At 37.0% G+C, this 23,161-nt stretch overlaps 2 protein-coding genes across 5 annotated transcripts in view; both read left to right on the forward strand.

The window, feature by feature from the left end:
• Positions 1 to 493: 493 nt before the first annotated feature.
• Positions 494 to 10,453, forward strand: LOC117188052 (rho GTPase-activating protein conundrum). 2 transcript variants are annotated; one of them, XM_033391276.1, is made up of 10 exons: positions 494 to 586; positions 1,153 to 1,163; positions 1,486 to 1,657; positions 1,722 to 1,789; positions 8,235 to 8,405; positions 8,474 to 8,562; positions 8,617 to 8,883; positions 8,938 to 9,496; positions 9,562 to 10,080; positions 10,136 to 10,453. In XM_033391276.1, the coding sequence occupies exons 3-10, from the start codon at positions 1,543 to 1,545 to the stop codon at positions 10,256 to 10,258; spliced, it is 1,911 nt and encodes a 636-aa protein (XP_033247167.1). In that variant the 5' UTR covers positions 494 to 586; positions 1,153 to 1,163; positions 1,486 to 1,542; the 3' UTR covers positions 10,259 to 10,453. The 2 variants fall into 2 exon arrangements, with proteins under 2 accessions (XP_033247167.1, XP_033247168.1); XM_033391277.1 differs by lacking the exon at positions 1,153 to 1,163.
• A 7,528-nt stretch (positions 10,454 to 17,981) lies between these two features.
• LOC117188518 (protein Wnt-5-like) overlaps positions 17,982 to 23,161 on the forward strand; it is a 91,846-nt gene continuing 86,666 nt past the window's right edge. The window contains exon 1 of one of the 3 annotated variants that reach the window (XM_033392521.1): positions 17,982 to 18,351. The gene's annotated coding sequence lies outside the window, so the exon portion shown is untranslated. The remainder of the gene's footprint in view (positions 18,352 to 23,161) is intronic. The other 2 variants (XM_033392518.1, XM_033392520.1) reach the window with 2 other exon arrangements.

The raw sequence follows: 23,161 nt of genomic DNA on the forward strand, positions 1-23,161 counted from the left end.
CTCCGCCGTTGTAGTTGGTTCCTCCCGTTTAGCCCAAGCCAAGCCAATGCCCGTGTGATCATTGTCTTGAGTCTGACAAGGATCTTCACCAATGCCGTAAGGTATCCGTACAAGTATCCGGGTCATTCCTTCGATCAAAGAATGGTTTAAAATAGCGAGCGTGTTTGATTTTAGTAGACTATATTTATTCAAGTCTAGATTTGAGATAAAGTCAGTCTGGTGGTCAGTCACCGATTAAAAATTGACTTTGAAATTTTTGTAGGGTCTACATATAATATTGGATGTGTATGAATTCGATTCATACATACATACATGTAGTTTTAGAGTAAACCTGATTTTCACATAGCTCCTCTCTCTCACTGCATACACATGCATACATACATATGTGTATTTCTTGCACACCTATTTTATATGCATACATATGTTTCTATATACATTTGTGAATGTTAGTAAAGTTGTGGATTTTATCATAAACTTGCTTAGTTGATTTCGAATTTTCGTTGCGGACAGTCGTTAAATCATACATATATATCGGAGCGAATAGGAAAATATTGACATAATTATGCATTAGAAAATATAATTGAATGTATGTACATATATGCACATATGTACATATGTATGTATACTTTGTGATTCCTTTTGCAAAACAATGCAATGCTCGTACCGATTTAAGTATTAGTCATAAACATTGACAGATTAAAACTTCTTACATTTGTCTTTTTAAAGTGGAGATTTTTAACATACAGATGTGATTGTTAACGTGTATGCATACATGCTATGTTCACATTTATTTCTTTGCAACATAATAAAATTAAATAATGAGAAATTGTAATATCAACTTATATGCATACATACATACATATACATATGTAAATACGAAATAGCGTTTATGTATGTATATTTGTACATCTTTTTATGGATATGTGTTAAGCTGTGTATGCATTTAAACAAAACATGTTTTGAATTCGTATCAAATTTTAATAGTTGTCTCCTTGTTTAACTATGTACATATGTATGTATGTATCTTTTGCAATATCTTCAATCTTATGTACAAATTGTAATCTTTATCTATCTATCTTTTTTATTAAATATTTTGTTATTGCTTACCGATTATTTTGTTGCTTGGTCAACAAAATGAAATAAAATCAACAGAACAACAATAGGTAATTTCTGCTATGTATTTATCTAAGAAAATATACTATAAATATGCAATATACGTGCATACAATGTTGAACTTGTTTGTAAAATTTGCAAACAAAAAACAATCAAATATGATTTTACTCAATCTCAGTACCAAGAAGGTTACTTTGAAAAGATTAACAAGTTAATATTAATTATAATTTTATTTATTAGTATACTTGTGACACCTTTAATCGGTTGTATAAATAGTTAAATTATCAAAATATAGAGTAATAATATATTTATATGAAATTGTAAATTGAAATCTACCTAAACCAATTTAAAACTTTACTTTAATCACTCCAGTGAATGTGGCATACCTTTAATTTTTGAGCGAAAGATTGTACTATTATCAAGAACATAATGAACAGTAACACTTCGCTGGATAATACATCTGATCAGGACTATTCTGAATTTCTCAACGAGTATTTACTGCAAGCCAATTCCCCTAGCAACGAACCTGAAGTGAATTACGAGGGTGTGTATGTTTTGAATATAAGATATTCACATTTTACTTCAAATTCCATCGTCTTTTTTCATAGATGGTGAAATGGAGGCAGAATGGCTGGTTTCTGCCGGATACCCCGAATTGACGAAGCCATTTGAACAAGTAAGTTTACTATACCTGTTGAGCTACTGAGCTTCTCCAGCAGAATAGCGCACTCAAAGCGGGTGCTGAAGTTGATATGGCCAGATCAGCAGGGCTTTCTGAAATTGAGACTAGATAATTAGAGTTTCCTGCCCTCCACCCGATTGGCTCTAAATTGAGAAGAACAAGGGCCCTGCTCGAGGTCCAGGGCGATGTTCAGATGTAGGTCCACCTATAAAAAGAGAGGACTGTTAAGCTCGTTCGGAAGAGCTCTGTAGGGGCTCCATGATGTTTGAAGGCAAGTTGTAATGTTTAGATGAAATCGATCGATGCTACTTTCCAACGTTGAATAGGATTCCTCGTCCTCTGCTCCATCAAGCACAATCGGCAAAATTGACACGAATATCTTATTTGAACACGGCTATGATTTGCCAAGTGTGATTCACGGGAGTTCCCAATCTCGTCGTATTCCAGCTGCTTGAGCTCGTTTTTCACGGTTTTAAAAGTGCCGTGCAGCTCCTCGATCTGCTTGAGCCTTACAACGAGCATGAAGTGGTCAAATAGAGCAGAGCTCTCCAATATAACTTCAAACTGTTTCATTATTGCCAATTGTGCCAGTGCTTACCACTTCAGGAAAGGCACCCTTTTTCCAGTAGCGGTCACTGCTCCGTTGTTTCTCGCATCCATATCGGTAACGCTTTCGACACGTTTCCAGCCGGAAGATGACCGAAAAGAGGAAGACTTGCAGTAAACACAGCAACAACCGTAAGCAGTTGCTCTTGCACAAATTAACAAAAATTTGTTAACGATCGAAATTTTATGTTTTTTATGATACAATCAGTTTATGTTTTAACACGTCGGGGTCACCAAATGTTGAGCTACTGAGCTTCTTCAGCAGCGTAGTTTGCGATATATTTAATGATAAGTCGATAGTTGTTTGGTGTTATATGGTATATTTGGGTGTGCGGATGCGATAGCGAGATTAAGCGACGAGTAAGTTTATCAATTCAAGACGGGGTCGGATTGAAGGTTGGTTCGAGACTGTGTCAGATTAAAGAAGTGAGTGCTAGATCAAGACTAAAATCAAGGGCAGGCGGCCGAATTGCCCGTGCCCCAGTGCAAGCGACAGATTGAGGGAGATATAGAAAGGGCAAAAGAAACAAAGAAAGACGCGAGAGATCGGCTGCATAGGCATATGTGTATGCATATATATATATATATGTTACAATGTGGCACAGTGGGCAGTGCAAAGAATAAACAATAACAGGGATTTACTTTACTTCTGCACCACTGGCTATAATCTATGGATTATTTTCAAGCCATTTCAAGCTATAATATTAAAGGGATATATAAAATCGAGTGGTTTCTTGCGAGTAAGGTTGGTTAAGAAGACATGGACACCAATATATTAGCATCAAATCTGTAAAAATCAGAGGGCAAAGATAAGTAATTGTTTTTGAACAGACTCGAGCATATCTTGATATTTTTGTTAATGACGAAACCAGACGTAGCAACTAATTATAAGATAGGCCAGACAAAAGCTTAGTGGTATAAGAGTCAGAAAATTCCTTATACCATCTTTTGATAAAACCAAGGCCTCCTTTGGCTTTATTTGAAATAGTGAATAATATATGCAAAGACAATGCCCAAATCATTAAATTTGTACAGGCGTTCCAAGGGAATGTTATTAATTGAAATGTCAAAAAGGTAAGGCTTGCTGTTATGGAAGATCATGACATAATCAGCCAGGCTCCGTTTTTTACATTCACAAAAGTTTTCCGATTTACTTTTGAATACACATATTTAAATTGGGTAAAGTAAACTGCTTTTTATACAACAATACGAACCTTAATTGCAAAAGAGAACGAGGGGGAACGTTGTGAGTTGCTGCGGAGACCGCAACTCTACAGTTATACCCGATACTAAGTCAGTATGGCTCTCCTCCGGCAGACGCCGCTAATATTAAACGACACGACAAGGAGTGCGTGCGAGAGAGACAGAAAATCAGTCTGAGCGTGACGTCGGGGGCTGCGTAGCCAGTGCAAATTGATTTGTTCCTTTTGGCTATAAAAATGATCTGATCTGATCCAGATTCAGCAATCTGATAGATATGGTCATTATCTATGATTCTGCGTTTTTAGTTTTCTCGAATGTGCAATATTGTGGATGCAACAGATTTTCGTCCTTTGTGGGGGCGGAAGGGGGTGGGGCGAAATTCTGAGATATACGTTTTATAGTGAGATCTAACAGAAGTGCGGATACCAAATTTGGTTACTCTAGCCTTAATAGTCTCTGAGATTTGTGGATGCCCCAGATTTTCGTCCTTTGCGGGGGCGGAAGGGGGTGTGGCGAAATTTGGACACGAAACGGTCAAGGTCCGATATCACAGGAGTGTGGATACCAAATTTGGTTGCTCTGGCTCTTATAGGTTCTGAGATCCTTGAACTCATATTTTGCAATTGACAAAACCGACCATGAAACCTGTGTGTTAGAGAGAGACAGAGCGAGAAAGAATGAAATTGTTTTCTTGATTCTGGCTATAATCATTATTCGATCTGGTTCAGATTTTGCACTGTAGAAGATATGGTCATCCTCACCGAATCTGCGTTTTTGGTTTTATCGTATCTTTAAAAATGTGGATGCCACAGATTTTCGTCCTTTGTGGGGGCGGAAGTGGGCGGGGCGAAGTTTTGAAATATTTTTGTAGCAGTGACATATCACAGAAGTCTGGATCCAAAAAATCGTTGCTCTAGCTCTTATAGTCTTTGAGCACTAGGCGCTGAAGGGGACGGACGGACGGACGGACGGACGGACGGACGGACGGACGGACGGACAGACGGACAGACAGACAGGGCTCAATCGACTCGGCTATTGATGCTGATCAAGAATATATATACTTTATGGGGTCGGAAACGATTCCTTCTGGACGTTACACACATCCACCACAAATCTAATATACCCCAATACTCATTTTGAGTATCGGGTATAAAAAATAGATGACTTATTGATGCATTAACATAAACTTGACACCTATATCAGGGTAAATTAACTTTTGCTTTCTTTATAAATAATTTTATTTTAACCCAACCTCAAATTTGGCTCGGAAGAAATTGGCCAGGGCAACAACAACAACACCTTAAAACGAAAACGAAACGTTTTGGCTGAAAACGTAATCCGCAAAAGTAAGTGAGAAACGGAACCTGCCTGAATATTTGGAAATTTGAATAGAAAGAACGTTAATTTAAACCAAATACTGAGAGCATCGAGATCCGATTAAAGAAATAACGAGGACAAGGAATCACTATAAGAAAAACATAGCTTGACATCGTCAGCATACATTAGGACTCGGACTTAGTTAAAACTTGGGGAAGATCATTGATAAACAGGTTAAATGAAAAGGAAACAAGATGGCTACCAAGTAACTATTGTAGCACAGAGTATTAAAAGAGAAAACTTCGATTTTGCTTTTGAATACTTAGAAGTACCCATGCTATGGCATATGCCATTTATCTGACCCAACGATAAATCGGACAGAAAATCGACGAAATTCTGCTGCACGGATGGGAACATCAGGTTAGAGTCATCAGAAGGAGACCAAGAGACTTACTATATCGATTTAAGTTGAACTCAATAATAAAGAAAATTTCTTAAGCTTTTAGTGGACAAAACCGTTTAAATTTGGTTTTAATGAGCATTTTGCAATAATAATTGGATTTATTTTATATTATCAATGACAGAAGTAGCACAGAGCTTTTTTTAATTCAGAAAAAAAATTTATGTATTTATGTGTTTTTATACCCGATACTCAAAATGAGTAAATGAGTACAAAATATACCCCTATAGTATATTAGATTTGTGATGAAAGTGGATGTGTGTAACGTCCAGAAGGTAACGTTTCCGACCCCATAAAGTATATATATTCTTGATCAGCATCAATAGCCGAGCAACGAAATTTTGTATCCAGAGTTCCGTGATATGTCACTGTTACAAGTATATTGCAAAACTTCGCCCCGCACAATTCCGCCCCCACAAAGGACGAAAATCTGTGGCATCCACAATTTTAAAGATACGAGAAAACCAAAAACGCAGAGTCGTAGAGAATGATCATATCTTCTAAACTGCAAAATCTGAAACAGATCGTATCATTATTATAGCCAGAATGAAGAAAAAAATTTAATTTTGTCTCGCCCTGTCTCTCTATAACACACACGTATCATAGCCGGCTTTGCTTAGCGCAAAACATTAGCGCCTAGATCTCAGAGACTATAAGAGCTAGAGCTAACAAATTTTTGATTTACACTCCTGTGATATCGGAACTTGACGAGTTTGTTTCAAAATTTCGCCCCAACCCCTTCCGCCCCCAAAAAGGACGAAAATCTGTGGCATCCACAATATTGAAGATATGAGAAAACTAAAAACGCACAATCATATAGAATGACCGTATCTATGAGATTGCTGAGTCTGGATCAGATGGGATAATTTTTATAGCCAAAAGGAACAAATTAATTTGCAGTGGCTACGCAGCGCCTGACGACATGTTGAGACACGTTTTCTGTCTCTCCCGCACGCACACATTGTCGCTTAATGTACCCATACTGACTATGTATTGGGTATAAATATAGAGTTGCGGTCGCCGCAGCAACTCACAACGTTCCCCCTCGTTTTTTATCGATAAAATACTTTTAATGGTGTTTTTTACTATAAAATATTTTTTTTTTACAAATTTGTTTATTAAACTCTTAAGTAAATTTAAAACGTTTAAAAAGCCTTCGGCTTTGGGAATATCTCAGTTCGGCTCTGGGAGTTCGAAGTCATGAGGCAGTCCTGCATACGTATTTTTACCATAGCTCGCAAACGACGGTCAACACTTTTTCCCTTTGCTGTCTCGTCACTGACAAAACCGAAAAAGACCACGAAGACACGGTCTCTCACTGAGCAGAACACTTTTTGTCTCTTCGCTTGTGTTATGTGTTTCGGGTTTTCGGGTGAGCCCGACACACGATCGTGTCTCACAATAACAACTTAGAAAGACACTTTGGTCAAGCGCTCACAGCAAAAGTGTCTTTAGATGAGCAGAACCAAAAAAGTGTCTGAGTAAAGTGTTTTTAGTTTTTTTTTCGTGTATATGTTTATTTATTCATGTTTTCCGCATATTTTGGGCTATTGTGTTGTAATATGTATATTTATTTGCAAAATTGGCAAACGAACATTTTCGTTTTGCTTTTCACGATTCATTTTAAGCTCCAAAAGTCAAACCGTATAGAATTCACAAAAATTGATAGTTGCCATAAGCATCACACGTACAAGCACGCATACATACGCAAAAGACACTTTGTTCGTTCACTCGCGACAAGATGCTCAGTGAAAAACAGGAACAAAAGAGAAGTGAAAAAATCGGTCTTTGCTTGAGCGAAGAGCGAGTTGAGCAAAAACAGATTTGATCGGGTCTTTTCAGTCCATTTTCTCAATGTGTCCGTCAATGAGAGGTTTTTATCAGACACGCCGAAAGTGTCAACAGTTATTTGCGAGCTATGATTTTTACACATTTTAGGTATGCATTGAGCGTTTCCTTACTCTGTCGGTAGCAAAAGAAAATTTTATTTTTTTTTTACCTTACCTACTCCAGGTCTTTTTAAAGACCTGTTTCCACTAAATGACAAATATTCTATGTGTACGTCCCTTACATCTCTCTCTTTCTTTTCTTACCAACGAAGTACTCGTTTCTTCAAAATTGTGAAACAAAATTGACTCAGTTACTTTGGGATATTATGGCACACAGAAGCACATAAAATCTAGCTACTCAAGCTCCTTAGTTTCTTAAAGATGTGTTATTAGACAAATATGTGCTATTGATGCAGATCAAGAATACTAAATATAAGATTATGGCACAATATTAAGTGCCCCCATGCCTCTTTAAAATTTAATTTAAGTCAAGTTTAAACCACATAAATGTAAAAAAATAATAAATTATATGTTCTTAGTCTCTCTTTAACAACACTGCTCAACACGACATTGACGCTCAAACAGACTTTTTTGATAGATTTGTGACTTTTAAAATAGATTAAAATGTATTTTTTTCAACGATTAGTTTATCCATATCCACCTTATTCGTTTATCTATAGATTTTTACAAACCATACTTTAAACGACGCCCAATTAGTGCACCTATACAATAAGAACACAAGGGATCCATTTATTTCGACTTTTCCCGAGTTTTCAAAGTCAAAATTTTAGGCGGGGTTTTTATCTCCCCCTCCCAGCTACCGCCTTAATACAACTACACTACTAACAAAAACCGTAATAATAACAGATTGTAAAATTTTTGTAAAGAAACTACTTAAACAACAATTTTTAAACCATTTTAAAGCCTTAAATCTATATACAAAAAAGTCGGTTTGATTCACAGCGTCGAAAAAAGTTAAATTTTGTTAAATAGTGTAATATATTTATCTTTTATTTACACACAGGGACTGGAACTACGCACTACGGAACTTGAGCATGTACTCGCTACACTTTCAAAACCACATGCTGACGTCATTAAACAACGCGTTCGGGCTTTGAATCAAACTGTACGCGGACGCACAAAAAATCGATCTAAGCGAAAGCCTGATATTCGTGATGTATTTCGCGATTTTGATGTAAATATAATTTAAAAGTTTGTCAAAATTAGTTTATGTAACTTTGTACAATTTTAAAATATGAAAAGGAGTCTAGTACGGGCACACGCTCTCGAAGTGCAACTCCAGACTCACTGGATTCCATACAAGGCGAGGAGGTTTGGGGAAACGCATCTATGTAAGTTAAATAATGGAATGTTTTTACATTCAGTTCTGTTGACATTTTTTTTAGCCCAAGCTTTGTAAGTGTTTTTGAAAACAACGGTGGCAACGAAATGGTTCAACCATATGTGGCAAAACACTTAAAGCAGAAGTTGAGACGAACACCAAGTGCGCCGCTTAAAAGTTCTACATCTACTGATATATTCCGCGGATCACACGTACGCTGTGACATACCTATGCATTCGGCTGACGGCGTTGAGTTACTTGGTTATTCGCGGATTGGCACTATTCACTTACCACGAAATCGATCCGGTTCGGATCCATCTTGCTCGGTTGGGTAAGTTGTTGTAAAAGCATTCAATTGTTATCACTTATTCCTTAAACTTATTAGGCGCTCTCGAGGACATCTACTTCGGGACTCGCAAAGTGAAAACACATCTTCCGGAGATTCTAGCGACGAGTGCACCTTGATTACGAATACCTCCTCAAAGAAAATTATTGACCAGGTGCATGTGAAATCTCTCAGTGTTCAAAATTCTCCGCCTTCGCGGGAAGGTCTAAGCTTCGAAAGTATTTGTCGCGATACCTCTAGTCCAGATGGAGAGGAAACATTAGATAGTTATGATGTTGATTTAAAATGTTGCTCAGATATCGATTCGATAAGTGAGACCGATCTTAAACGCCTTCAACCTATTTTTTGGTTAGAGTTGGCCACAATATTCGATCGCAACCAGGTGTCCTTAGATAAACGAAAGCCATTTAAACGTCGTCGTAAAGAGGAGGGTAGTCTATTTGGAGTATCCCTGAACGCTCTTATACGTCGTGATCAGCAAGTCACCGGCAAGGATTCGACATTAGTTCCACTGTTTTTAGAAAATTTGCTCGACGAACTTATAAGGCGGGGCGCCAGGGAAGAGGGTATACTACGAATAGCTGGGCACAAAAATAAGGTGATTCCGGAAATTCTGTATACGTTATATAAGTAATATTTACACATACCATCTATATATTACAGACTGAAATACTTTACAACGAATTGGAATCAAGCTTTTATCAAAAGCCAGGAAAAATTTCCCAACTTCTTGTTACTGCTACAGTTCATGAACTCAGCGCTCTTCTTAAACGTTGGCTGCGAGAGCTTCCTCAGCCGTTGCTTACCAATGAATTGATTCAGCTATTTTACCAATGTCACAAACTTCCGTCGATGGATCAAAAAAGAGCCTTATCGATTGTTTGCCAACTCCTACCACACGAAAACCGCAACACCCTGCGTTCGCTCCTACGCTTTTTAAATTATATAACTGAACTTAAAGATATAAACAAAATGAATCTACATAACGTGTCCACGATTATTGCTCCATCTTTCTTTCCGCCACGATTTATACATCCGACAAACAAAAATAGTATTGAAGAGCAAGTGAAAATGGCAGCACAGTGTAGTCGATTGACTAACGTTTTAATATTGCGTGCGGAGAAACTGTTTCAGGTAGCAAATAACCTAATTATGGAATCCAAGTGCAAGAAGGCACGATTGGTACGATTTTTTCGTTAGTTTTAAATGTTGAACTAATTTAATTATTTACTCGCAGGGAAAAAAAGGAATATCTCGGCGAGTAAAACCGGTTGTGTCATTAGAACATTCAATGAAACCAAACCCGTTACTGATGGAGAACCACATTAAAGACGATAGCGGTAACAACACAGTTGATTAACAAGTTCTTGGCGAAAGGTCTCGCACTCCAAATCATCTAGATCGTTTTGTTGTCTAAGATAGAAATTTCTGATTTTAATGGGTGCGTTGAATGCATTTAATTCGATGTATGTATTTAAGTTTTTTATTTTAATAAGTTGCACAAAAATGTTATTAAGCTTTAAATACAATTAAAAACGGTTAACAACATTATAAAGGAGACTATCCTGATTTCTCACAAAAAGAGTTATATATGACAGTCACTTGTACGCTAAAAGTCAGAACTGTAATAAAAAATGTAAATTGTTATGTTTCTGGGACTTTTTATTTATATAATTAATTTTCCGAGTGCGACCAATTTGTTTTTCTGCTAGGTATTTCTTTCGGTTTATTTTTTTTTATATCGCATTGGAAAAGTGTATTGTGCGAATTCCTGATACTCTAAGGACAAAGAAGGAAACAATAACAACAACCACACAAAGACGTAATATGAAATGGCAACAATTACGAATACAGATACAACTCGTACAACAGCGACACAGATACAGAATCTGTTCGCAGCAGCAAAAGTGCGAAAGATTTGTAAACTTGCTTTACCTAATACCGACCGCAACTCTACTATTATACCCGATACTTAGTCAGTATAGCTCTCCCCCGGCAGACGACGCGAACATTGAGCGACAAAAAGTGTGTGCGAGAGAGACAGTAGCCTGAACGTGTCTTCGCGCGCTGCGCAGCTACTGCAAATTGATTTGTTCCTTTTGGCTATACAAATTATCCGATCTGATCCAGATTCGGCAAACTGGCAGATATGGTAGTTTTCTATGATTGTGCGTTTTTAATTTTCTCGTATTTTCAAAAATGTGGATGCCGCAGGGCGAAATTTCGAAATACACATGTAACAATGAGATCGAACAGAAGTGTGGATACTACATTTTGTTGCTCTAGCCGTAATAGTCTCTGAGATCTGTGGGGTGGAAAGGGGTGGGGCGAAATTTTAAAGTACACTTTTGCAGGTTCGATATCACAGGATTGTGTATACCAAAATTGGTTGCTCTAGCTCTTATAGTCTCTGAAATCTAGGCGCTCACTTTTTGTAATAGGCAAAGCAGACCATGAAACGTGTGTTAGAAAGAGACAGAGCGAAAGAACGAAATTGTTTTCATCGTTCTAGCTATAATAATTATACGATCTGTTTCAGCCTCTGCAGTCCAGAAGATAGTCATTCTCTACGATTCTGCGTTTTCGGTTTTCTCGTATCTTTGTGGATTGTGGCTGCCACAGACTTTCGTCCTTTGTGGAGGCGGAAGTGGGCGGGGCGAAGTTTTGAAATACACTTGTAACAGTGACATATCACAGAAGTCTGGATATCAAATTTCGTTGCTCTAACTCTTATAGTCTCTGAGCACTAGGCGCTGATAGGGACGGGCAGACAGACAGGGCTCAATCGACTCGGCTATTGATACTGATCAAGAATATATATACTTTATGGGGTCGGAAACGCTTCCTTCTGCGCTTTACACACATCCACTTTCACCGCTAATATACCCCTATGCTCATTTTGAGTATCGGGTGTAACAGGAGTGAAACAATGACAGGCTATTTTTAGTGATAAGGTGCTACAATCTCAAGTAAGTTACATTTCAGGACAACGAAGATAAGATATCCCCTGTCATGGGGGGGCTGGGACCTGAATCTTCATCTCAACCTATCCCGCATTCCCAGAGAGATTACTATGCATTCTTATTAGATCCGGTCTCACTTCGACAGGAGCCGTACACTGGAGTTTTCGGTTTTTTCATATCATCCAAATCGTTGTTGCCACAGATTGTTGTCCTATGTGGGAGTGCTGGAGAATTGAAACAATTTAGAAATACACTTCGTCTGCGTACTAAATTTGGTTGCTCTAGCTCTTATAGTCTCTGAGAAAAAGGCGACAAACAAGACAGACTCGTATGTTGATGCTAATCAAGAATAAATGCGCATACTAGTAGATAAGCCGGCAAACCATTTTCGTTGCTCCGAATGATGTCCCTTCAAAGCATGTATTGAATGTGATTACGATGAGCGTGGAATGACGGAAGCGTTTGTCCTACCATTTCAATTATCAATATTCGGCCAGGCTTCGTTTTTCACTTTCACAAAAGGTTTCCGATTTACTCTGAAATCACGTAATTTCTACCGTCGTGCAAGCAATTGAGAAAATAAAAGTCATTTTACTGCAGCACCTTAAAACGAAAACGAAAGGTTTTGGCTTACAACGTAATCCGCAAAAGTAAGTGAAAAACGTCGTCTGCCTGATATATGACAAAACGAGAATTAGGGTAGGGGCAGTGTGCCGGTTGTGGGCACCATTTTGCTTTTGCCTCATAACTTTTGACCAGACCTCGTATACAATATAATGGTTGACCCTTTCAGGGTGTCAAAAAAAAAACTTTATCTACGGACACATTCTTAAACAGTCAGATCAAATCTGTTTTTGCTTAACTCGCTCTTTACACTTTTCTTTTATTACTGTTATTCAATGAGCATTTTGTTACGAGCGAACGATAAAAGTTACTTTTGTCTATGTATAAGTTGTTGTCAGTGTGGAACTTATGGCAACAATCACTTGCCTATGTTAATGAAAAAGATGCTCTCTAAGTGCGGAAAATATTAACTATTTATTAACGGTTTAGCTAAGCTCTGATTAATAAATTATATATACATATATGTATATTATATATACTGTGTATGTACACAATAATGTGCATGTTCACTGTTTGAAATCGATTTTTCAGATATTATTGGGCAATTATTGTTATTGGCAAAATGCAGTTGAATTTTTGACGGGTATAATCTTCATTATCATTACAAATATTCTCCATCAACTCTCTTCAGTTTCCAACAAATTTTCATATAACCTAAAAAATTCAGTATTTTCCTTGCTTTTTATGTTCGACGTCCCAATGACATTGTTGACTGTAACACACACTCAAATTGATGTTCATAGCCTTATCACACTGGGCACCATCCAGCATCCATTTTTGTGATGGTTCGTAATAGCCTACTCCAACAGGCGACCATCTACCATCCATTTCTGGGATAGTCCGTAAGGTTTTGCCGTTCCGAAAATTTCCAGTTATCGCACCATCCATATGAGATGTTCATAAAGCGCACGTTTCTATGTGATATTCAGCCGATGGTTTTCAAATACAGCCCTTAAAATCGATGAATGGCAAAAATATTTCGCGCCTAGACATATTTCAAATTTTACTTCGAATTGTAAGTTGTTAAAGACTAAAAAAAAAAAACAACAGACATAATACAAAATGCAGAGACCAGAAATTGGCACTGTAATGTATTTGCTTTCTTTTTTTATGATTATTTATTTTGCCAATAAATAAATGGACTGCATAGATGGAAAATCCGCAATAAAGATTTTTCATGATAGTACTGCGTATTTTCGGGAGTCCCGAAATACTTCCGTTAATTTCGACCGGGGCAGATACAACTGCTGCTCTAGTATTCGTTCTGCAACAAAGGCGCCGCACCAAAGAGAATTCAACTGGGCAATCTTCTACATATTGTTCGGAAAAATTATGGGATGAGCACCATTAATGTCTATTTTACACGGTTTTTTAGGAACCAATACCGTGTAAAAACAGAATTTGGAAAAATACCCAAATACTTCTTAAGTACCGGGTATAAAAATGTATATACATATGTATGTAAGTACATTGAGCTTGCTCTTATTTGTATGGGCGAAAAGCCCGATTCGACAATGTTTAGAGGTGCCGACTTGAGGTCAAAGTTCAAAAATACGATATTTGGCCAATGGTTCCTATGGCAGCTATACTATACATATATCGCTCTGATCGGATTGAATTTTTTTTGTGATTTAGAATATTATAATATACTAATTCAGCTCCCAAAATTTAATCGCGACTTCTTAATATTTAAGCCAACAATAAATAGTTAACATTCAACTTTTCAGACTAATGTGCACTAATGTGACTAAATTATCGAGTTGCCAACCTCGTCTACCCATAATGCTGTCGGAAAGGGGAACAAAATGGGGAATAGTTGATAAAAAGAAAGTTGAAAAATAAGCCTGTTTTGATACAGTTGCGTCCAATTCTGAACGACTTAACGGCGCTACATTCCGCCTAGAGAAACTATTAGACCAAAAACTCTTATACCTTCCGTGCCGACATCACATAAATGAAATATATTTACGGGCAGCATTTTAGTCATGTGCCGAAGCTACATCAGGTACAAAAGTTCCACTCTTTGCCAGATTTAAAGATCACTGGAGCACCATTGAACAAACCAAGTATAGGTTTGGTCTGAGTTACCAGTAGGTTGCAACAAATGTACCATCCACGCTGGATGCATAAGGCGATTTATACCTTAACAATGTATATTTTTCAAGAGGAGTTTAAGTTGACAACTCGAGAAGAAAAATATTTGCGCGACGTTTCTATTCATACCCGATAGTCAAAATGAGTAGAGGGGTATATTAGATTTGTGGTGAAAGGGGATGTGTGTAACATCCAGAAGGAATCGTTTCCGACCCCATAATGTATATATATTCTTGATCAGCATCAATAGCCGAGTCGATTAAGCCATGTCTGTCTGTCCGTCCGTCCGTCTGCCCGTCCCTATGAGTGCCTAGTGTTCAGAGACTATAAGAGTTAGAGCAACGAAATTTTGTATCCAGACTTCTGTGATATCGGACCTTGACAAGTTTATTTCAAAATTTCGTCACACACCCTTCCGCCCAAGCAATGGACGAAAATCTGGGGGTATCCACAAATCTCAGAGACTATTAACGCTAGAGTAACCAAATTTGGTATCCACACTCCTGTTAGATCTCACTATAACAAGTATATGTCAGAATTTCGCCCCATCCCCTTCCGCCCACAAAGGACGAAAATCAGTTGCATCCACAATATTGATGAAACGAAAAAACGCACAATCATAGAGAATGACCATATCTATCAGGTTGCCGAATCTGGATTAGATCGGATCATTTTTATAGCCAAAAGGAACAAATCAATTTGCAGTGGCTACGCAGCGCCCGACGACACGCTCAGACTGATTTTCTGGCTCTCTCGCACGCACTCTTTGTCGTGTCGTTTAATATTAACTGACAAAATATCGGGTGTTAATGTAGAGTTGGTTTCGGTCAAGATTAGCTGTTGAAGCTCCAAATCTGGACTTTCAATTTATATGCGAAATGTATAACTGTAAAGAATTTGATTCAAAAATTCAAACATAATTTTAGTAGTATACTAGAATATACTCTAGTCAACCACGCACGACACTTTTTTTGTGGGGCTGTGTAATTTATAAAGAACAACAATAAGACCTCAATAAGAACAAATTTGTTGCTCTAGCTTTTATAGTTCCTAAGATCTCGGTGCTCAACTGGAGCGACATGCAAAGCAGCTGATTGATTAACGAACAAAAATATCAAATATAAATAGTTAATATCTTTCTACAAAACCCAAAAAATTGAAGCTTTGTGGAAATGTTCTGTTAATGCAGAAGCATTGAAATGCATTTTCAGCTCAATCCATTGGTGTAAAATTCATTTGACTGCATGATTAATTGAAATCTAGCGATTGTCGCAAACCTAGGGTTTTTGAGAGGGCAAATATTCACTACTATTTTATCTGGTAAATGAATTAATGAAGTTCACTTTACCTCATCATTATAAGCAATTTGCCTACTGAAGCTTTTGCTGAACCATGCGTACGACTCGCTTACAAAAAATTTAATCAAGTGTGGATAATTCTTCTTACAAGCAGAATTTACCGCCAACTGCACGGAATGACAAAACGCGCCTAATTAAAATTAGCGACGGCATGGACTTTTTAACTAAGCATAGACACCACTAATCTCTTTTTACCCACCATAACATTAGCATTACCAGTTACATTTTGGATTGATATTTCTAGTTGAGATAACTCTGTTAGAAGTCAATTTTTAATTTAATTTCAGAGTTAATAAAAATATTTTAACAATATAAATTAATTTGTTATCATTATAATTAGACTTATGTAATTTTTCTTACTTATAATCTGAGAAAAAAACGCTGAATCAATTAAAAGACTTTATTTTTCATCGCCAGTATCATTTCGCAGATCCTCGTTGAAGTGGTCTTATTTACGTTAGTGCATTTTGTCCGGTGTAATTGATATTAGTGCCGCCGAAGTAGCTATTGCATACCTCTCTTATGCATGCTGGGCAATACACATTGCTAGCCTTACTTCCTGGCGACAAACTTAATTGGTTTCAACAGGCTGAATATTTAATTTTATTTGCAATGCATTCTGCACATTTCTTGTGGGCATCTCTGCAATTTTTACTCCATTTTCAGTATTAGCAATATGTTTTATTTGCATCACCTTCGTCGCGACACATCCAGTTCCTTAAATCTTTTACTATTTGAAAAAAAAATAAATAAAAGGCTGACTTGCTCATATGTTTTTGGAGAAGGGCACAAAAGTGACGCTCTGATGCCATACGAGTATCGGTAACACTATCGATATCAGTAAGCATGTATACATGCGATACCACATTGTTGAAATTGGATCAAATTTACAACAAAACAGACAGAAAGATATCAAATCAAACTTAAAGCAGAATAGATATCCAGATAATAGATATCTATAGATCCAGATGTCTGAAGCAGTTTAAAAAAAAAACAGTTTTTTCCGGAAAAGGGCATCACGAAATCATTTCCGAGACTGCGAACCACACTAGCTTATTTTAATCCGCAGTGCTCGCAATTGGTTTTAAGGGATTGGAGTCTGACTGAAGGCAGGATTTGTATTGATCGAAAGCATTAAAGAAGCAACGGCATAGCTGTGATTTTATGAATACTGTGGATTCATGGAGAGCTTGAATAGAACAACAGATTCCCAGTTTAGTCCTGCGTATTTCACATATTCTTACATTGTACATACATATGTAAATTCCTAACGCTATAGTATCTACTCTATGTTAATGCGATAGTCACAAGTAGTTCACATAAATACATATGTACATATGCTTTCAAGCCATATAATTAACTACATACATATGTATGTGAAACGTCCTAACGTCCCAAGAGCTAAATACAAATACAAAATACCGAAACTCCTGGCAGATGTAATGAAAAATGTAATAAAACCGATGGAATGATTCTATCTTTTAAACATTTATTAGAAATTAAAACATCTGGTCAAAATAATAATACCGTCTTAGTGCTTCGATTTTTGTTGTACGTAGACATATACTTATACATATACATATACGTACATACATATATTTATACGTCATTACTTTCAAAGATCATAGTCAATGTACCAACAGAGCCGCCTGCAACATGTTGCACAACGGGAAAAGCGAGCGTAAACGTTGTCAGCTGCAGAAAGGGCCGCGGCTCTACTTGTATACCTGGTACTCCAGTGTTTTTTGTATTCAAAATTGCAGATGCCACAGATTTTCGTCCTTTGGGGTGTCGAAAGGGGCGTGGAAAATTTTTAAAATACACTTGTAACAGTGTAATATCACAGGAGTCTGTATACAAAATTTGATTGCTATAGCTCGTATAGTCTCTGAGATTTAGGCACTCATCGGGACTGACGGACAGACAGACATAGCTACATATGTATATGTACATACTTCGTGGGATCGGAAACTCTTCCTTCTGGGCGTAACACACAGAGACATTCACCACAAAACTAATATAGCCCTAAACTCTGCGAGTGCCGGGTATAACAAACTTTCTTTCAACTGGTGGTGGTTGGTTTTACAGCAACATTTCGACCCTGCCTGTGTTTGGATACCACGAAAGACTTCAATGCCGAACGAGTTGTGTGTTGTGTTCGAACTTGCGTTGAGGGTGGACTCTCCTCCGGTCCTCGTCGTGTGCTTTATTCATCCAAGATTCCTTCGTGCTTCATACGGTTGTGGTTGATTACATACATACATACTTACATATATACATACTTTTTACAAATCCAGTTCTCGTTTTGTTGTGTATGTCTATGACTATGTGTGTGCTCATGTATGAATATAACGAGTGCAATATACTTCAAATTATGATTATGCTGGAGAAATAGCTTATTTCAGTGTCTATATGTATGTACACAAACAAACCAATTTTCATTATTTTTACAAACCCATTCATTTATGCATAGTTAAAAATGTACGTCCGAAGCAAGCTGCAAGCATCCAATTAGTGAAACATTTCATTAAAAATTAATACCTACATATGTATGTACATATGTTCGGTACTATTCAGTTTTTATGCACACATACGTATATATGTATTTATATAATATTAATGTTCATACATATTTAGATAAAAGTGCAGGATTTTTGTTACACTGGATGTAAACATACATATGTATGTATCTACATGCATGTATAATCAGCAGGGTCTAATACATATATTGTGCATATGCATACATATACATACATACATATGTAACTATGTGTTTTATGTTGCGCTTATTTTAATAATTTTTGGATCATCAATTATGTATACACATATGTAAATACTTCTGCACATTCATATGTACATATGTATGTACATATTTACCCTGTGCGTTTATGTGTACGCACATGCGTTTCAGCCTATTTCTGTTGTAAACGAAAATTTGTAGAATCAGCTCCGCTGTTTCCTTTTAATTGATGATTCTTAACTAAATAAATTTGCATACGTTTATATGAAATTCAATATTTATATATGTTTGTCATCTACATATGTACATACATACATATATAACGAAAATAATATGAGATATATGCATGTACATAAATACTACAAAATTAAGAAAAATCTGTGTCTGCTTATGTACATATGTATGTATGTACATATATGCATACGTATGTAAATAGCGGGTGGACATAAACAAACATCAATAAAACGCACAGTGCCGTCTTCATTCATCAAAAGGAAGATTTATATCTGTTTGCAATGTATGTACATACATATATGTACATATATACATTTATATATATATATATATATATATATATATATAAAGAAAATATACAAATATTTATGTTTCCATATTTATATGTCTGTAAATGCATGTAAATTTGCATTCATATACATACATACATATGTACAGTGGCTCATAGCTTAAATGAACCAGAGCACGTTTTAACTCTCAAAAGTGCTATAACTTCTAAACCAACTAAAAATCAAATGTACATTTTATTTTTAGTGGTAGGTTAGGTGGTTTAGAAGTTATAACACTTTTAAGTGTGAAAAGTGTTCTGGTCCATTTAAGCTATGAGCCACTGTATGTAAATTTATTTTCTTATATGTCTATTCCTTTATATATCATTTTATACATACATATGTAAAAATAAAGCTTTTTGTTTTGGTTTTGTGTGTCTGAACTTAAATATGTACACATCTACATATATACATATGCGCATTTTCTTGTTTGTAACCAGGATCAATTATATTAAAGGTGGTCTGATATGTTGCAGGGTCATTATTTAGTTTCGGAAAACCGCAGAATACTTACAAATTAAACAGTTCGCGTAGATGTACATATGTACATATGTATGTAACATCTAGGAAGGCTTACTGTGTGATATCACATAGAATCTAGCTCGTTTTCCAAAATTGCCACTACCCCCAATTGGCAATAATCTGAAAAAACCACAATTTTGAAGATACGAGAAAGACAAAAACAGAGACTCATAAAAATCTCTCTCTCCCACACACTCTTCCTCGTGTAGTTCCGACCCTCTGGCGAAGTGATCGAGATATAATAGCCGAATGGTAATTTGTTGGAGTAACGAGTGAGACTGATAGCCCAGTTACAGTGCCGTTTGTTTCTTATCGAAACGGAACATCGCAGAATAGGCGTTTACATTGGCAACCGTAGGTTAAAGCGTTATTAGAACAGCTGATTTGTCTTTAAATAAAGGAAAGAAACCAAAGTTTAGAAGACAAACAAAATGAATTAAAAAACGAGGGGGAACGTTGTGAGTTGCTGCCGACACCGCAACTCTACAGTTATACCCGATACTAAGTCAGTATGGCTCTCCTCCGGCAGACGCCGCTAATATCAAACGACACGAAAAAGAGTGCGTGCGAGAGAGACAGAAAATCAGTCTGAGCGTGACGTCGGGCGCTGCGAAGCCAGTGCAAATTAATTTGTTCCTTTTGGCTATAAAAATTATCTGATCTGGTCCAGATTCAGCAATCTGATAGATATGGTCATTATCTATGATTCTGCGTTTTTAGTTTTCTCAAATGTGCAATATTGTGGATGCAACAGATTTTCGTCCTTTGTGTGGGCGGAAGGGGGTGGGGCGAAATTCTGAGATATACGTTTTATAGTGAGATCTAAGAGAAGAACCAAATTTGGTTGCTCTGGCTCTTATAGGTTCTGAGATCCTTGAACTCATATTTTGCAATTGGCAAAACCGACCATGAAACCTGTGTGTTAGAGAGAGACAGAGCGAGAAAGAATGAAATTGTTTTCTTGATTCTGGCTATAATAATTATACGATCTGGTTGAGATCTTACATTCTAAAACATATAGTCATCCTCTACGATTCTGCGTTTTTGGTTTTATCGTATCTTTAAAAATGTGGATGCCACAGATTTTCGTCCTTTGTGGGGGCGGAAGTGGGCGGGGCGAAGTTTTGAAATATTTTTGTAGCAGTGACATATCACAGAAGTCTGGATCCAAAACATCGTTGCTCTAGCTCTTATAGTCTTTGAGCACTAGGCGCTGAAGGGGACGGACAGACGGACGGACGGACAGACGGACAGACAGACAGGGCTCAATCGACTCGGCTATTGATGCTGATCAAGAATATATATACTTTATGGGGTCGGAAACGATTCCTTCTGGACGTTACACACATCCACTTTTACCACAAATCTAATATACCCCAATACTCATTTTGAGTATCGGGTATAAAAAACAACAAGAAAATGTACATAAAAGACTCCATTATCTTATCTGCGGTGGAGCAACATGAAGAACCGGTTTTAATATTCATGGATTTGACAGAATGTCTGCAGCAACCTTGTTTGTCCAACGACTGGACAAAACTGCAACGTCCTCGAAGCTTTTGGAACACAGCTCATTATTTTTCATTTAACATCATGGCGGCTGGGGCAGGATATAATTGGTTTTAAGGATTTTTGGCGTCGTACAAGAATATAGATAAGGAATGATATTGCGATAGGTTATGGGTGAATTGTGCTATGTGATATGTTAGGGTACTCAGGTAATGGGGGATTGCCTCATAGATTTATTTATTTAATAACTGCTAGCTAGGGATTACCCTAATAACAAAAAGTTTTACAAATTTTATAATTCAAGATGATGGTAAATATGAAATTGTATCAATTCAAGGGATATTTCAGAGAGTACGGAATGGTAGAGGGTATTGTAATTTGATTGTAGTTTGTACTTCATATGCGTAAACAATTAGGCCGGAAAGTACGGATAGATCTGGAAAGAGCCTCAGCGTTTGGATATGGCTCAGGGTAACAAAGTACCTTCTGAATTTGTTGGTAATTTCTTTGTAGCTGATTTTTTTAAATTGTATTTTTAATGCAAACTGTCCTAAAATCCTTAATAAATCATCCAAGAGAAAGAAAACTGTTTCATTTGCCAGGGGACTGTGGACTTACAGAAACGTGAGACTTATTTATACCCGGTACTCAGACATTATATATGTGATTTTATTATTTATATAGCTATTGATATTCGCAAAAGGAAAATTTAATTTTTAAGCCAAACAAAATTTTTTTTAAATCGATCGTTTTTTTTTTTAATTATTTTTTCCTTCTGTTTTTTTTTCTATTCTCACACCTACATCAGCCGTTTAGACTCGCTAGAGAGCTCACACTACACGACGCAGAGTTTGCGTCAGACAGACAGACAAATCGCGTGGAAGGCTTTGCCACTTGATCATTCTGGCTATAATAATCTGATCTGATCTAATGCAGATTCTCCAATGTGCTAGATATGGTAATTGTCTATGATTCTGCGTTTTTGGTTTTCTCGTATCTCCAAAATTGTGGATGCCACAGATTTTCGTCCTTTGTGGGGGCGGAATTGTGCGGGTCGAAGTTTTGAAATGTACTTGTAACAGTGACATATCACGGAACTCTGGATACAAAATTTCGTTGCTCTAGCTCTTATGGTCTTTGAGCACTAGGCGCTGATAGGGACGGACAGACAGACAGGGCTCAATCGACTCGGCTATAGATGCTGATCAAGAATATATATACTTTATGGGGTCGGAAACGCTTCCTTGCGTTTGGTTGTGACTAAATTTTGAAATAAACTTGTCAAGGTCCGATATCACAGAAGTCTGGATACAAAATTTCGTTGCTCTAACTCTTATAGTCTCTGAACACTAGGCACTCATAGGGACGGGCAGACGGACGGACGGACAGACAGACATGGCTTAATCGACTCGGCTATTGATGCTGATCAAGAATATATATACATTATGGGGTCGGAAACGATTCCTTCTGGATGTTACACACATCCCCTTTCACCACAAATCTAATATACCCCTCTACTCATTTTGACTATCGGGTATGAATAGAAACGTCGCGCAAATATTTTTCTTCTCGAGTTGTCAACTTAAACTCCTCTTGAAAAATATACATTGTTAAGGTATAAATCGCCTTATGCATCCAGCGTGGATGGTACATTTGTTGCAACCTACTGGTAACTCAGACCAAACCTATACTTGGTTTGTTCAATGGTGCTCCAGTGATCTTTAAATCTGGCAAAGAGTGGAACTTTTGTACCTGATGTAGCTTCGGCACATGACTAAAATGCTGCCCGTAAATATATTTCATTTATGTGATGTCGGCACGGAAGGTATAAGAGTTTTTGGTCTAATAGTTTCTCTAGGCGGAATGTAGCGCCGTTAAGTCGTTCAGAAT

This window comes from Drosophila miranda, chromosome 3 (assembly GCF_003369915.1).
Source record: "Drosophila miranda strain MSH22 chromosome 3, D.miranda_PacBio2.1, whole genome shotgun sequence".
Classification (NCBI taxonomy): Eukaryota; Metazoa; Arthropoda; class Insecta; order Diptera; family Drosophilidae; genus Drosophila; species Drosophila miranda.

Coding starts and splice junctions, on each gene's coding strand:
- LOC117188052 (XM_033391276.1), top strand. CDS start 1,543: ATGAACAGTAACACTTCGCTGGATAATACATCTGATCAGGACTATTCT. Junction 1,658..1,721: donor ACCTGAAGTGAATTACGAGG/GTGTGTATGTTT, acceptor CTTTTTTCATAG/ATGGTGAAATGGAGGCAGAA. Junction 8,563..8,616: donor GTTTGGGGAAACGCATCTAT/GTAAGTTAAATA, acceptor CATTTTTTTTAG/CCCAAGCTTTGTAAGTGTTT.